Source organism: Neovison vison, chromosome 3 (genome assembly GCF_020171115.1).
Source record: "Neovison vison isolate M4711 chromosome 3, ASM_NN_V1, whole genome shotgun sequence".
In the NCBI taxonomy this organism is placed as follows: Eukaryota; Metazoa; Chordata; class Mammalia; order Carnivora; family Mustelidae; genus Neogale; species Neogale vison.
Window position 1 is genome coordinate 19,092,426 of NC_058093.1, and position 15,589 is coordinate 19,108,014.

Here is a 15,589-nt window from a genome sequence, read left to right on the forward strand (position 1 = left end):
TTATTAGAGGATTTATTAAAACTACTGTTTCATCATTCATGGCAGATATGGCCCAGTAATGAGACACAGAGTTAAGTTGGGAGGAAATCTTCCTTCTTCAAATCCACCAATGCTTCTCTGTACCTATAGGTATAACCTGGAGGCACCGAGGTCCTTTGTGACCACAAGGACCCCAGCCAATGACCCTCCTGGTGTTCCCCTTCTTAAGCCTGGGGTGTTTGCCCTTGGCTCTATCCAGCCGCCTGTCTTTATAACGTCAACTGTCACCTGTGCTCAGGTGAACAGATCAGCCCAAGAGTCTGGGCTGAACTGGGACCCTTACTAATGGCATCCATTTGTTTTTTTTTTTTTTTTCCCCAGTTCTGTGTGTTTCTATTGCACTGGAGAAAGAGAATCAGATTGATCCCTTAGTTTCATGAAGCAAGTAACAGTCAAAACACAGCCTAGACTTCGCTCTCTGACCTCCTCGCTCATGCTCTCTTTCACTGTCTCTCTCTCTCTCAAATAAATAAATAAAATCTTAAAACACAGCCTAGAGCAGATTAAATATAGGTTGATAGAGGCAGTTGGCCCTGGGGGGAGGACAGTACTGACCTTCAGCAGGAGGCAAACATACGCGCGTCGTCAAAGGAAGCTACTGACGAGGGCTCCTGCCAAGACAGAAAACCCCTCAGGAGCCTAAGAAGAGTCTGGAAACTAACAAAAGCTTCCTTAGAGGGGTGCACAGGTCGAAGTTCGGTCCAACCCTAAGCTAGTTACTGCCCCTGGGGCCATTACATCTGATTTGACAGAAGGCATGAGGCTTCAAATTGAGCAGAGTGGCCATGACTTCAGTCCCCTGACTGACTGATGGACATTGTCTACTTCGCTGAAATTTCACTTGCAGATCTGGGATAAGACTTCCATTTCTCCACTCCCTAGAGGAAGCCAGGCGTGAGGGAATGGGAGGCAGACGGGGAAGAGAAGAGTAAGATGGAATTCTGGTCGACGGCAGTTGATGCCGGTGAGCTAGGAACGCTTGAGTTGGGGTAGAGGGAGCTTGAGGATCGGGAACTTGGGTGTAAGCTCCAGAAAGAGGGAAAAGAGATAAGCAAGAGGAAGGGTTAACACCTTAACAGGGCGGAGGAATCTCAGTGAATGACCCTGTGGAAAAGGACTCATGGAAAAATGTCTGAGGCTGGTTTAAAATGATGGTTTATCCAGTTTATCAGATGGGGGATGGGATGGCCCAGTGGGATGCTGCAGGAACAGCGAGGGCTTAGGACTTAGGACTCGGGGCCAGTGTCCCTGAAGCCCCGCCCCCTGCCTCTCCCTGCAAACCTTTACCAGGCCCTGCTACATAATGTCACTGATTGATAAGAGGGTTACACACTTTCTGACACATCTAGACCGGACTCCTCACAGAGCCAAGGCCCTTCGTTAAAATATGTCAGAGGTTCTCCAGCAGTTTCCTATTTCCCAGAATATACTCTGAAGTCCTTTGTGAGGCCGGCAGGCTGCTTTAGGACCTAGTGGTACCTGCTTCCTCCTCTAACCTCATCTCCTTCCATTCTCCCCTCAGTGACCCTTCCAGAATACCTGGCTTCCTTGCTTTCCTCTAAAGCAAAGCAAGCAAACTCCACTGTAGGGCCCTGGCACTCACCATTCCCTGGATCCTGCAGGATTTGAACCCTCTCGCTGTGCTCAGACTACTCTCTGTCCCATTAGTCTGCTGGGGCTACCCTAACAAAGCCCCCAGACTTGCGACTTAAACAACAGGAACGAATTCGCTCACAGCTCCAGAGACTGGAAGTCCAAGACAGCGAGACAGGTCTGGTTTTCTCTGAGGCACATGTGAGAAAAATCTGTTCTAGGTCCCTCTCCTTGATTTACAGATGACTGTCTTCTCCCTGTGTCTTCACATGATCTTCCCTCGATGTATGTCTGTGTCCAAACTTCTTCAAAGGGCACCAGTTTTGGATTAAGGCTCACCCTAATGATCTAATTTTAACTTATTACCTCTCTAAGGACACTCTCTCCAAATACAGTCATAAGGACACTATAGTCATAAGGACACGATCTCCAAATACACTCCAAATACAGTGGAGGTCACGACTTCAACATATGAATGGAGTGGGGGAGGATACAGTTCAGCCCCAAACAGCTGCTAATCACAGAAGACTCCCTTACAACATCCAAAACAGTGTCCCTGTTAACTGACACACATTCCTGTAAAAAGATTTTATTTATTTATTTGTCATAGAGTGAGCACAAGCAGGGGGAGCAGCAGGCAGAGGTAGAAGAAGTCTCCCTGTTGAGTAAGGATCTCAATGCAGGGCTTGATCCCAAGACCCTGGGATCATGACCTGAGCCCTGAGCTGAAGGCAAACACTCAACCGACTGAGCCACCCAGGTGCCCCTAACTGACACACATTTATTCATTCATTTGTCAAAGGTCTTCCTCCATTTAAAGGTCAACCCTAGAGGGAAAAATTCTTTATTTTGTTAACTGATGCATCTCTAGTGCCTGCCTGTCGCTGCCTGGAGAGTAGTAGGCCCTCAATAAATATTCATGAATGGGTGAATGCATATTATGAATCTATTGCAAATTACTCTGCAAAAAATCAACGACAGGAACAGATACTCACGGATACTGTTAAGAAAGTATGTTAAAAACAACTGCGTGTGTATCATCATTTTATTTTTAAATCGTATGCATAGAATTTATCTTTATTAAAATAAAACTTGGAGATGCAACAAAATGCTAATGGTAGTTCTTGGTGTAGAATTTTGATTTATTTTGATTTCTCTCACTTCTGTGTATTTTCTTATTTCTCTTCAATGAATATATATTACATTGAAAAAAGTTGTTAAAATTAACAGAAGATATTTTTGTTGTGACGTTTAGCTGGCCTGATGTTCAGAGAAAATAAATACATCATTAATCATTTTTGTGGGGACACAGTGAATGGGCAGTCTCTCAGAGCACAGACTCTCAGAGTCGACCTGGTATGGAATCAAGTCCTCACTCTCCACTTTCTGGATCTCTCTTCTTAGGCATGTCAGTCACATGCACTGACCCCCTGTTTCTCATCTGTATAATGTGGTAACAGTGGTCCACAGAAGACCTGGGCTGTCTTCCATCCCTGACTAAAATTGGATTATTCTCATCTCAGTGATTTGGAAATTTCAAGACACCAAGGATCAGAGAGACTAGTCCAAGGGTTTGACTCTCCCTCTTTTCCCTGTCCAGGGCAGGCCAAGCCGTATCCAGATACCCCCTCCTATTGTTTCTGGGCTTAAGACCTGGCCTGAGGAGAGGTAAGTGAGGCACCTGCCATAGGATCCCTATGTAAGGGGGCACAAACACTCAGTAATTAAGATAATAAATAAATAGCATGTTTTGAAAAATAAAATTATTTTAAAAATCTATATTGAACAAAATACCAACAATTTTAGTAAAGATGGGATAAGTATTGCCAATTTCCCCTTTGCCTCGGGCTCCATTATGGCTCAATGTGTTGCTGCTTCCAAACCACAGCCTGAAGGTAGGGAACCTGCAATTATTCAAATCATTATTAATTACTGCTTAATTATAATTAATTATCCAAACGACCCTAAGCCTCAGAATCGCCATTGTTCACTCTGATTGTTTGGCCTCTAGTCAAGCTCCTGTAGGGATACCCACAGCGAAAGGTGTATTTTTCTGACCGTTTCTTTCTTTCTCCTCTGAAGAGACCTAATCACAACTGCCAACTAATCAGCCTTCTTACCTCACCATAGACTCTGAGGGGCAAGCGTCTCCCTATTCTTTTATAGAAACATAAAGTGCCAGCAAAGCATGATTTCTACCCCAAAGAGAGCTAAGCAGAGTTTGCAGATGTGGCAGGCTCCTCCCCTGATATTCCTGGGGGAAGGGCACACAGACCTTAGCATACTTTGCTTCAAAAATAGGCGGTAGAGGCGCCTGGGTCACTCAGTGGGTTGAGCTTCTGCCTTCAGATCATGATGTCAGGGTCTTGGGATCGAGCCCGGAATTGGGCTCTCTGCTCAGCGGGGAGCCTGCTACCTGCTCTCTCTCTCTCTGCCTGCCTCTCTGCCTACTTGTGATCTCTGTTTGTCAAATAAATAAAAAAAATTTTTTAAATAGGCAATAGCAAACAGCATGCCCCTTCCACCTCTTTCCCAGGAGAAGGGAAAATCCTTACGTAATGGGATCAGATGGGTCAGTGGTGCCAGGTGGAGAGTTGCCCTGAGGGCCTTTCATATTACCGCATCCGGAGATTTTGGAGGCTAATTATTATATATGCATGTAAAGAACTTCCCAGTGCACGTTCGCAGGGAAATTACTAGTTAAATGTAGCAATGACAGTAACACTTAAAGTCTTCTTTTCATACGATGGTTTCATTTTACACTGGACACTTCATTTGCTGAAACCACAGATTCTAAGTTGCTCTAACGAAGTAATCACTAGAAAAATGTGATGTTTTCAGCATGTAGATTTTAGGAGATTTCTCTGACTGCTCCTGAATTTGATTTAATGTGAATGTTCTTTTCAAATGTTCAATTCAAAACATCACAAAATGCACATAACCAATGGCAAATTTGGTTCTGAACGCACCTGCAGAAATCCATGTTCTTTCTAACAGGGATTTCTAACGAGCGGGAGTGGTGGTGGGGGGCGCGGGGGGGGGGGACTGCCTCGAAGCCAGGTAGTGCCGAAGACGGAGATTTGGCTACAGCAAATTTACCACGATCCGCGGTAAGGTGATGATCTCCACCAACTTCAGAAAGTGAAGGAGCTGGCTTTGGGGGTGGGGAGAAGAAACGTGGCTCCCCATACCTCTCCCTTCCTTCCCCACATTTTAATTTTAATCGTGTTTACCAGAGAAGTGAAACCCACTGGGATTTTATATTTGTGTCCCATAAGAAGCCCGAGCACTCTGAGGCCATCACACCCCGAGGGATCCACAGCCAGTCGCAGGTGTTGCGGCCTCGGCAGGCCAGGCCCCTGATGGAGGAATGAAGAAGCTGCCCAGATGTTCAGGCCCCAGAAGTCACGACCTGCGGAAACCTGGAGGAGTCCGGCTGACAGCCAGAACTGCGGGTCCAGACCTACACCCCCAGGTGAGCCGCCCTCCGCCCGCTCCCACTGCCAGACTCGCTCCGGCCGCGGCCTCGGCGGTGCTGGGGCGCATGCGCAGACCTCACCGCGTCCTGCCCGCTTTCCTCACCGACACACTCTGGAGAGCACCAGAAAATAGCTGTTGTTGGAAAAAATGCTATCGGGCAGCAGAAACTAGGAGCAGAGGCACAAAAGAGTAAATAGAGAATACCGAAAAATAAGGAATGGGTATAATCGCTCTTGAATTGTGATTGTTGGTCTTCTCAGATGCAACTTTTTCACTCATGTATCCATTCATTCAAGAAAAGTGTCTGAGGCGGCTGCAAACCAGGCATCGTACTTGCAAAACCTGAATAAAATAGCTCTGCCCCGGGAGGTGTGCCTCGTTTACTGTGGGGGGTGGGGATCAAACAAGGAAGCAGTTTTCATACAATGTGATACAAGGCTGCATCACGCAATGACTGCACCCAAGATGCAGAATTTTCCAGGCTGAAGGGAGTCCGAGAAGCTTGGCAGCAGGCTCTGCTGGATACAAGCCCCAGAGATGAGTGGAGGTTGACCGAGTGGCCGAGCTGGGGCAGCTCCCGCACTCTGACAGGCAGACTGGGTGTGGGCCCTGGCTTCGGCGGTTACCACTTCTCTCCTCAGTTTTTCTTTGCTTCTTCTCGGCCAAGCATTGACTCTATAACCAGACTACTTTTTTTTTTTTTTTTCAGAAGAGTATTCTATGTTATCTGTATAGTAAGTACAACAGAGAAGACATAGCTCGTGGGATGTGGGGCATCACTCAAAGGAGCACCTTAAAGAAGCCAGGCCTGCTCAACAGAGGGGCCAAGACCCTAGCTCCTCCCCTCCCCTCCCCACATGCAGTCTAAGTTGTACGTTTTGTTGTTGTCATTGTTTAAGTTCACTTTCTCTACAAATGTGTCCCTTAAGACAAATTTCTTGGTCCCTGCATTTATCCAGTCTGCCATCCTCATCCCTTCTGATGGAAAATTCTAGAGGTAGTGCAGGGTGCACTCCATGCTCTGAGGATAAAAATCGATTTGTCTCCACAATAGAGCAATAGAGTCATCATGAGGAAAAGGCTGTGCCCTAAAACCTATGAGCTCTGTTTCTAGGGGACAAACTTGGTTAAGAAGACTTCTTTAAACTTTTCCCTGCTGTCAAGTTTAATGAGACTGCTCCTCCTACAGTGTTTCTAATATCAGCTTGACTTCAGGAGGCTGCTGTCAAAAAGGATACCAGAAGACACTGAGGGGAACACACTAAATCATTACAGGAAAAAAGTTCTAACTTCAGTAAGCCAGCTTGGCCAAAAATTCCATTTTAAGAGTAAAATTGGCACATCAAACACTGACACATCTTCAAAGCAACAAGATATCACACAAGTGAAATAAGTAGAAATAGTGAAGTTTGGTGGGGGGAAGGGGTTAGCATCGGCAAGATTGGGAAAAAACAACTGCAAGCATTATTTAGTTACACTCTACCTTGATTTTGTTTGTTTTTTTAAGCGTATATTTATTTATTTAAAAGAGAGAGAGAGAGAGAGAGCACGAGCAGGGTGAGGGGCAAAGGGAGAAGCAGAATCATTTCTGAGCAGGGAGCCTGATGTGGGGTTTGATCCTGGGACTCTGCGATCATGACCTGAAACAAAGGCAGACATTTAACTGACTGAACCATCACAGATGCCCCTCTACTTTGCCTTGTTCTAAAGTGGATTTGGCAGTGAGTTTATTTCCAGGGCAAATGTGCTGGGCAGCTCTTTCCAGAAACTGGTTGAGTGTAGATCACATGCCTTTATAACCTTTGGATCTGGATTGAAAGCTGGCATCTGCTTTAGAAAACCAGGAGCCTGAACAGCTCTGGGCTAAGATTTTAGATTTCCTATTGCACTTAGACAAAGGCAACGGGAAGCAAATAAGCCGTTAAACGGCAAAGAAGAGAAAAGCCTCCAGGAAAGGAAAAAAGAAAATCTAAGGCTCTTAAAACTGTAGGCCCTTTCTAGCACTCGTTCTAGAAAGTGCCCTGATGTGTGGAGTTGTAATCACAATGGACATTCAGGGCCAGAACTGACCTGTTCAATAAACATTAACTGCCCTAGTGATATGGCAAACTAACACCTTTTAAAATTTTTTTCAGAGCGTCATTTCAAATAAATTAACATTTTCATCTCAACTGACTTCAGTGGGCCCAAAGAAACCTTCATACAACGAGAAGAGAGAAGGTAGGAGAACAGTTCAGAAGGTGTGGAAAGAGACAGATGGAAAAGGGACTGGATTGTTTTCTTAAATACGAATGCCAGGACTATCAAATGCCCCACTTACTAAAAAGTACCAATTATAATTTTCTAAAGTTGGGAATGAGAAAAGTCAAATTCTACATCAAATCAGATACAGTAATAATTCTTAATGTTTTTATTCACATATGTCCTAGAGAATATGGTGATAAGGGTAGACTCTCTGCCCAGAAAAAGAAAATGTACATATTACTTACACACAAAATCCTATTCTATAATACTTGTCATCATAGTCAAGATGGAATCCAGTTAGTCACAACACACATGTAATACATAGTCCTAATCACCTGACTGTCATAAAATCTTTCGTGCATCTAAGTTAGTTTTTTTCTATAGTTTAAGCCTCTCACCACTTTTTCTGTCCTCTTAAGAAAAGATTATTACAGAACTCTCTGTTTAAGTTTTCATATATGCTTGCAAAAGGATATGAAAATTTATCATGATCCCTTTTGCTTTAAGCTGAAACTTCTCTAAACTTCACTTGTAGATGATAGCATAGAGTGTCAGTTACCGTGCATATCCTGTCATCCCTTCTACTGTAGTTACTCAGCCGTTTGATTACATTTTCTGAGCCTTCATTGCAGCCATGTGTGGTCGTATGACCATGCTTTAAGTCAGTGATATGTAAGTTTTGGGCTATACGCATCTTAAAAATCTCCATTCCTTTCCTCTGCTCTGATGTCTGGAATGAAGATTCTATAGTCATTCTGGACCTTGATTTTGAGGTGTGATGGACAACACCGACTGTTGACTCACTTATTGGAAGATCAATTTCATGAGAACAGGGACTTATTTTGATCAGAACATCTTCAGCACTTAAAAAGTGGGTGGTATGTGGTAAAGGCTTAAGTATTGAACAGGTATTGAATGGATGAAATAGGAGTTTATTCCAGACCCATATGAAACACTAATCACAAAGTCCTTCCCAGGGCCCCTGGGTGGCTCAGTCACTTAAGCATCTGCCATGGGATCAAGGGGTCTTTGGATTAAGTCCCACATGTGGCTCTCTTCTCAGCTGGGAGACTCCTTCTCTCCCTCCCTCTGCCACTCCCCCTGCTTGGGCTCTGTCACTTTCTCTCTCTCTCTCTCTCTCAAATAAATAAATAATTTTTTAAAAAAAATTCCCCTCAGGGGATATTCAGGCATCAGTAGGCACATGCAGGTTCTCAGTTTCTATCACAGAATCAAACTCTTGCGTAATTCAAATCACATTGCTACTCTTTGTTTCCCTTTGCTCTGTCATTGAAGGATAGAGTTGTTTTTTTTTTTTTCTCACCATAGCACATACAGTCCCCGATGTCCATCACCCAGCCGCCCCATTCCTCTCACCCCCTTCCCCTCCAAAAATCCTCAGTTTGTTTCCTGAGATTAAGAGTCTCTTGTGGTTTGTCTCCCTCTCTGGTTTCATCTTGTTTCATTTTTCCCTCCCTTCCGCTATGATCCTCTGTCTTGTTTCTTAAATTCCTCCTATCAGTGAGATCATATGATAATTGTAATAGAGTCTTTGCTTAATGCTCTCCAATGTCTTTTTCAAACAAAATATTTTAAAATCTAGTTTTATAACAATGCTTTCCAATGTTTTCTTTTTTAAAAAGATTTTATTTTTATTTATTTGACAGAGAGACACAGCGAGAGAAGGAACACAAGCTGGGGGAGTGGGAGAGGGAGAAGCAGGCTCCCCGCTGAGTGAAGAGCTCGATGTAGGGCTTGATCCCACCACCCTGAGATCATGACCTGAGCGGAAGATAGATGCTTAAAGACTGAGCCACCCACGTGTTCTGCTTTCCAATGTTTTCTTAGCAAGTGTTAAGATTCTTTAATTTTCAAAGTCATGCATATCTATTTTGATGTGTGTCTATTTCTTTTTTTAAGATTTTATTTATTTATTTGACACAGAGAAAGAGAGATCACAAGCAGGAAGAGTCAGACAGAGAGAGAAGGGAAACAGGCTTCTTGCCCAACAGAGAGCCCGATGCAGGGCTTGATCCCAGGACCCTGAGATCATGACATGAGCCAAAGGCAGAGGCTCAATCCACTGAGCTACCCAGGCACCCTTGATGTGTGTCTATTGTTAAATGCAAGCACTATTTTATAACATAATCTTGGGCATTGTCTCAAGTCTATAGGAATCATCCAAAATGGCATTTGAAGGGGTCCCTGGTTGGTGCAGTTGATTAAGCGAACAGCTCTTGGTTTTGGCTGGAGTTGTGATTTCAGGATTGTGGGATCGAGCATGCATTGTGCTCTACAATCAGCACAGAGTCTGCTTGGGGTTCTCTCTACCTATTCCCGTCATGTGCTCATGCGCTGTCTCTAAAATGAATAAATCTTTGGGGAGCCTGGGTGGTGGCTCAGTCGGTTAAGCATCTGCCTTCAGCTCAGGTCATGATCCTGGGGTCTGGGATCAAGTCCTACATCTGACTCCCTGCTCAGTGGGGAGTCTGCTTCTCCCTCTGCCCCTCTTCATGCTCTTGCTCTCTTTCTCTCTCAAATAAGTAAGATCTTAAAAAAAAAAAAAATCTTAAAAAAAAAACCAAAATGACATCTCATGACATTCCTAGAACTTCAGACAGTATTATTATTATTATTATTATTATTTTAGATTTTATTTATTTGACAGAGAGAGAGAGAGATCACAAGTAGGCAGAGAGGCAGGCAGGGGGTGGGGGAAAGGCTCCCCACTGAGCAGAGAGTCTGATGTGGGGCTCGATCCCAGGATCCTGAGACCATGACCCAAGCCGAAGGCAGAGGCTTAACCCACTGAGCCACCCAGGTGCCCCTCAGGCAATATTATCATTATCATGGAATGTAGTCACTGAGGATTTAACAATATGTTGTTCATGGAAACCTAAACTTACTGAATCTTTACAATTCTACTGTAGTTTCTCAATTTCAATTTATTGTCAATTTTTGTCCCCAAACCGTATTTTACATCTTTCAAACAATTAAATTAAGTATTAATTATCCCTGCTTCTCTGATATTTATATTTTTCCCTATTTTTTTTCTTTTGAGTATAGTTGACACATAAAAGTTACATTAGTTTCAGGCATTCCTGCTTCTCTGATTTTTGAGGTTACCTTTTCTTTCTGCCATCCTAATAAAGGAGGACATTCCTCCCTTTCGTCCATTTTTGGGTACCTTATGTGGTTAAAGTGTCTGTAAATGTTCACATTTTTTGCAATTACGTGCCATTTTCTTCTTAATTTTGTTTTTACTTGCACCCCAGAGTTGTTGTAATTTCTTTTAACTATTTGGGGGAAATAATTAGCCCCATCTACTTTTGCAACATACCTGCTTATGCTAGAGCTCCAAGATTTGTGGTCAAGTGTCTCTTCAATTTACCCACTTTTGAGGGAAGATATTTACTTTTTGTAGATAAATATACTGAGCTTTTATGAAGTGTGGACTTCTCTACACGTCATTCTCTCTTCTCCAGAGGGGATTTCCAAGTAGAAGCTCATTAAAATAGAGAAACATAGAGGTCACCAGATGAGCTCTTCCTAAGCCTCTCATTTATTAGAAATGTCTACGTCGCCAAAAAGGTACTTCCCTCTTCCTTGCTTTCCTATCAGTCCAAAGCTAATCTATCCTAACTCTGGAGTACCTCACTTTTGCCTTCTCAGAGACCTTGCTCCTATAATTCTCTCATCTGCTGTAACTTCAAACATTTTTCTCCATTGACTCTTACCTTTAACAAATAAATAGACTCACTTTTTTTTTTCATCTTAAAAAAAAATTCTTAATCATACACCGCCCTCTAACTACTACTGCATCTGTCCGTCAAATGTTTGGGAAGAGACGCCCTCAGTCCTGGTGTTCCCTGTCCCACCTCCGATTCACTTCTTTACTCACTACCTGCCATCTGCATCACACACACCCCCAGTCTCCCAGTTGCCATAGCCAAAGGCATTTGTAGCTTTCCCATCCTTGACCCCGCAGGGAATTGCTTATTGCCTGCCTACCTGCCAGGCACTGTTCTGGGTGTAGCCCTGTAATGAGAGGCAGCTGTGGCCCCCACCCCCACGGGACTCACGTGATCCATCAGCCATTCCTGATTAATACTCAGGTCCTTTGAGTTCACCGCTCACCTTTTCAGGCTTTACTTAAATGCCTCTTAAATCTCTCTATTCTCCAGTCTGTCTTTTTTGAAAAATCTTTTTAATTACACACATCTTCTGAAGACAGTCATTTCTGTACCCGTGGCTTAAATTACTTTCTATATATTCTAATGAAAACACAATTTTACATGTTTATTCATTTAACAGTTTTATTTTACATAAGATGCTTCATTCGCTAAAACCATAGTGTTCTATGAACAACCAAGTTGTTCTGTGAAAGTAATCATTAACAAATGTTATATTCTTAGCATGTCAGCTTTAGGAAGTTTCCCTGATTATGTTTCTTTTTTTTTCTTTTTTGGTTTAATATGTGTTATTTTTGAAAATGTAAGTTGGGTTATCACAAAACAGATTAGTCAAAAGAGGTAAATATCCAACTTTCCACCAGACAGCTCCTTTTGCATGTCCCACTTAGCCGGCAAATATTATCTTCCTCCTCAAACCTGTTCCTCTTCCTGTATTCTCTCTCTAGGAGAGAGTCACTGCTGTCTACCCAGTCCGCCAAGCCAGGACCCTGGTAGCCATTTTTGCCTCCCTCTTCACTTGTCTTTCCATATCTAGTCATTAAGCCCTTCGATTCCATCTCCCTAAACATCTGAAGTCCTTTCCCTCCACTTCAGTCACTGCCACTGCCTTCTGTCCTAGTTGAACACAAAGTCTCTGAATAGGCCTTGTTGCTTCCTTCAGTCCTTATTTGTCTCACTACAAACCATCTGAAAGTGACTCCTCGACTTTATGTTATTCATTTGTCTCATGTTTGCATGATAAAATCTATCCTCTGCCCCCCAGCATCTACTTTGGGGTCAGTTAGTTCTAGGTTTGAATCCCAGACTCAAGCCCTTTCCAGCCGTCTGACCTCAGACAGTAGGATTCTCTAAGCCTTTGTTTTGTCATCTGTGTGAGCTCACTAAGGGCAGGAGGCTTTCTCACATACAGTGCCTAGCATGTGGGAGAGAATGTTAAATGAAGGGAAAACATTTTAAAATCTACATTAAAAAATTGTCCTTCCTTAAAAAAAAAAAAAGAAAAATCCTGATATACCCTGTCACTTCCTCTCAAGTTTTACTTCTGTCTTTATTTTCTGGTAATCACGATAAGGTGCCTGGGGTGATCTGCACTATCTGGGATCAAATCCCGGCCCCACACCTGAGCGATCACGTGTCCAATGTTATTTCGTCTCAATTTCTTCTTTAGTATCTGTACAAGGATTGTGTTTGAGGGTTAAAGGAGTGCCTCACTTGGAACGGGGTAGGGCACGCGGTTAAGTGCTTGCCCAACTATCATCATCATCATCAAATCAGGACCGTGTCACCCCGTTTTGTGGTTCTCAATTTCGTATGAGAAAATCGTCCTTAATGGACTGTTGGCCAAAGATAAAAAACCTGGAAACTCCTGCCTTGGAAGGGAGTAACAGAAGGGAGAAAAGCGAGTTGGTGAATCCCCGCGTTTCTGGGCCGGGAGGGACTAAGTCGGTCCCCATTTCACCGATAACGAAAGGGAGGCTGACGTGTCCTCGAGTCTCATGCAAGACACACAGCCACAGCGCCTTCCTGAGAGCGGGGCCAGGGTTCCGGGAGTTGCTGTGCTTAAGTGGCAGGCGAAAACTGAAACTTGGGGGGCAAGAGAGGGGCGTCTGGTTACGAAAACGGTCAACAACTCCGGGGGAACTAAGTTCGGCGACCAATGCATCCCATGAGTCAGCTGTCGGACCCGCTGCAACCGAGCTCCTGACGGCATCGGCTCTTTACTAACAAGACTTTCTATAAAGCCCACCGACCCAGGACAGCTTGGAGCCACAAACGCCCGCAGCGCTTCCAGCAGAACCGGAAAACTCCCGGCTGCGCGAGATGAATGGAAACTGGAGTCGGAGGCGCGCCGCGCGGGGGGCGGAGCAGCCGCGGGGCAGGGGCGGGGCATTGTGAGTCACGTGCCACCGCACCGAGGCGGGCGCGTGGAGGGAACTCTGGGCGTGATTGGTCCCTTGTAACCAGGTGACCACAGAATGCGTTCCGGTTGGCAGGCGCCACCCAGGCCAGCGGACTTCAGTCGGGAGGTGGCGGCGGAAGGAGGAGGAGCCCCGACTGCGCTCTCTCCCGGCAGTGGCTGCGCGTCTCAGCGCTTGTCGCGTCCCCACCCCTTTTAAATCAGCCGGGCTGGTCACCGCCCTCACAGACTAGTTGGCTTGGGGGAGGCGGCGGCAGCGGCGCGGCGGCGGGGGTGCGGCCGGGGCCGGAGCCCTGCCCCGGGCCCGGCGGCTGGGCGGACCATCGGACAGCGGGCGAGGCCGCGCCTGCATGCGCGGCGCAGCCCCGGCGTAGCCCGGGGCTGCCGGTGCCGACCGCGCCATTGTTGGGGGAGGGGGTAGTTACCGAGCGCGGCGGAGTCGGGGGCGAGTGAAGGCGGCGAGGAGTGGAGGCGCCCCATGGGGAACACGCTGACCTGTTGCGTGTCCCCCAATGCCAGCCCCAAGCTGGGCCGGCGCAAGGGGTCGGCCGTGCCCGACTACGAGTCTGAGATCTACGAGGCTGCGGCCGGGGACGCGGTGGCAGTAGCGCCGGCGCCTGCTGCCGTGGAGCCCGCCGAGTTGGATTTCGGAGCGGGCGAGGGCCACCACCTGCAGCACATCAGCGACCGGGAGATGCCTGAAGGTAAGGAGGAGGCGGGCACCTCTCGTCCCTCTCGGGGGCCGACACTCTCCGCTCTCGGGCGGTCCCCCGGGAGGCAGCCGCCGCCTCGGGCTCCTTCCTGCCCGGAGCCGGCTTTCCCAGGGCTGGGCGCCGGGGATCAGGGCTGGCTCTGCCTGGCGTCCCCACCCCTTATTCTTTCCCCGTCGTGTCCGGCCAGTTGCTCTCCCTCTTCCCTGCCCCGAACGCTCGGTTCTTTCCCCGATTCCCATTTCCCAGCCCGGCCCGAGACCCCCCAGTCGCAACTCCTTCCTGTTTGTCGGTCTACTTAACATCTCGGGGGACTTTTATAAAGACTTTTTGTATATTCTCTCCCCAAAATGTAAATCCCCCATCCACCTCATCTCCCTGTGCTTACCAAAGCGAAGAAACCAGGTAAGAGCCTGATGGTATCCTTCCTCCCACCCGTTAAGGCACCGGGCACGCGGGACAGTTCAGACGCATTGTTACGGATCTGTTATTGAAATTCACGGTACAGACTGGCCTGGGAGAGTCCGTGTGGTGTTCCTAAGCAGGCTGTTTTCGACAGCCTCGGTGGAAGCTGCCTTCCTCTATAATTTGAAGACGGACGGGAAGAAAATGATGGGAGGAAGGGTTTTGAAATAACTGTGAACGGTGCGGAACGTTACTGCCAGGGCGACCAGAAATACTTTTTATACCGAACGGAGAATCCAGGCAGTTCTCATTACTTTTAATTCCCACTTTGGCCCAAATAGGTCTTAAGCCCTACCTCAGTGACTTAACAGACTTCACTTACTTGTTGCCCGTTCTAAAAATGAGAGGCCGGAGGTTAATGAGACGATTGATTGGTCAAAAGTTTCCGGAGAGAGAAATTTTTTAAAAAAAGCCATAAATTTAGACCTTAATTTGTAATATAAAGGTTTGGTAATTAAGATGTGTGTCATCCGGGGGTGCCAAGGTCGCTCAGTCGGTTAAGTGTCTGCCTTCGGCTCAGGTCAGGATTCCAGAATCTTGGAATGGAGCCTCGCAGCGGGCTCCCTGCTCAGCAGTGAGTCTGTTTCTCCCTCCTCCTCGGCCCCTCCGCCTGCTTGTGGGCTCGCTCTCTCTCTCTCTCCCCCATTCAAATAAATACATAAATAAATAAAATATATTTTTTTAAAAGTGTCAGATCTCGCACAAGAATGTCTCCAAATCTCTTTCCTTCCTCCCCCGCTCCTGTCTATAGAATCGTGTTCAACTTTAAGAATGTTGGGGTAAAAGTTCTGACTAAACGGTTGGGGGAGGGGGGAGGGAAAAGAGGAAATGTTTGATTTTTGCCTCTGGAATTTTGGAAAGGGATGACTAGGTAAAGATAATTCTGAGTAACGGCCTGGCTCTTTAATGAAGTCTTATATCCTTTGAAGTAGAAAACATTGTATCAT

At 45.9% G+C, this 15,589-nt stretch overlaps 1 protein-coding gene across 12 annotated transcripts in view; it reads left to right on the forward strand.

The window, feature by feature from the left end:
* The window catches only part of CCNYL1 (cyclin Y like 1), a 109,162-nt gene that overhangs the window by 57,294 nt on the left and 36,279 nt on the right, over positions 1-15,589 (forward strand). For 7 of the 12 annotated variants that reach the window (XM_044241432.1, XM_044241434.1, XM_044241435.1 and 4 more), the window contains 3 exons: positions 3,233-3,300; positions 4,911-5,107; positions 7,248-7,332. In XM_044241432.1, the coding sequence (XP_044097367.1) occupies positions 5,003-5,107; positions 7,248-7,332 (190 nt within the window). In that variant the 5' untranslated portion in view covers positions 3,233-3,300; positions 4,911-5,002. Of the gene's footprint in view, positions 1-3,232; positions 3,301-4,910; positions 5,108-7,247; positions 7,333-13,772; positions 14,172-15,589 lie in introns of those variants that run through there. The other 5 variants (XM_044241438.1, XM_044241439.1, XM_044241437.1 and 2 more) reach the window with 4 other exon arrangements.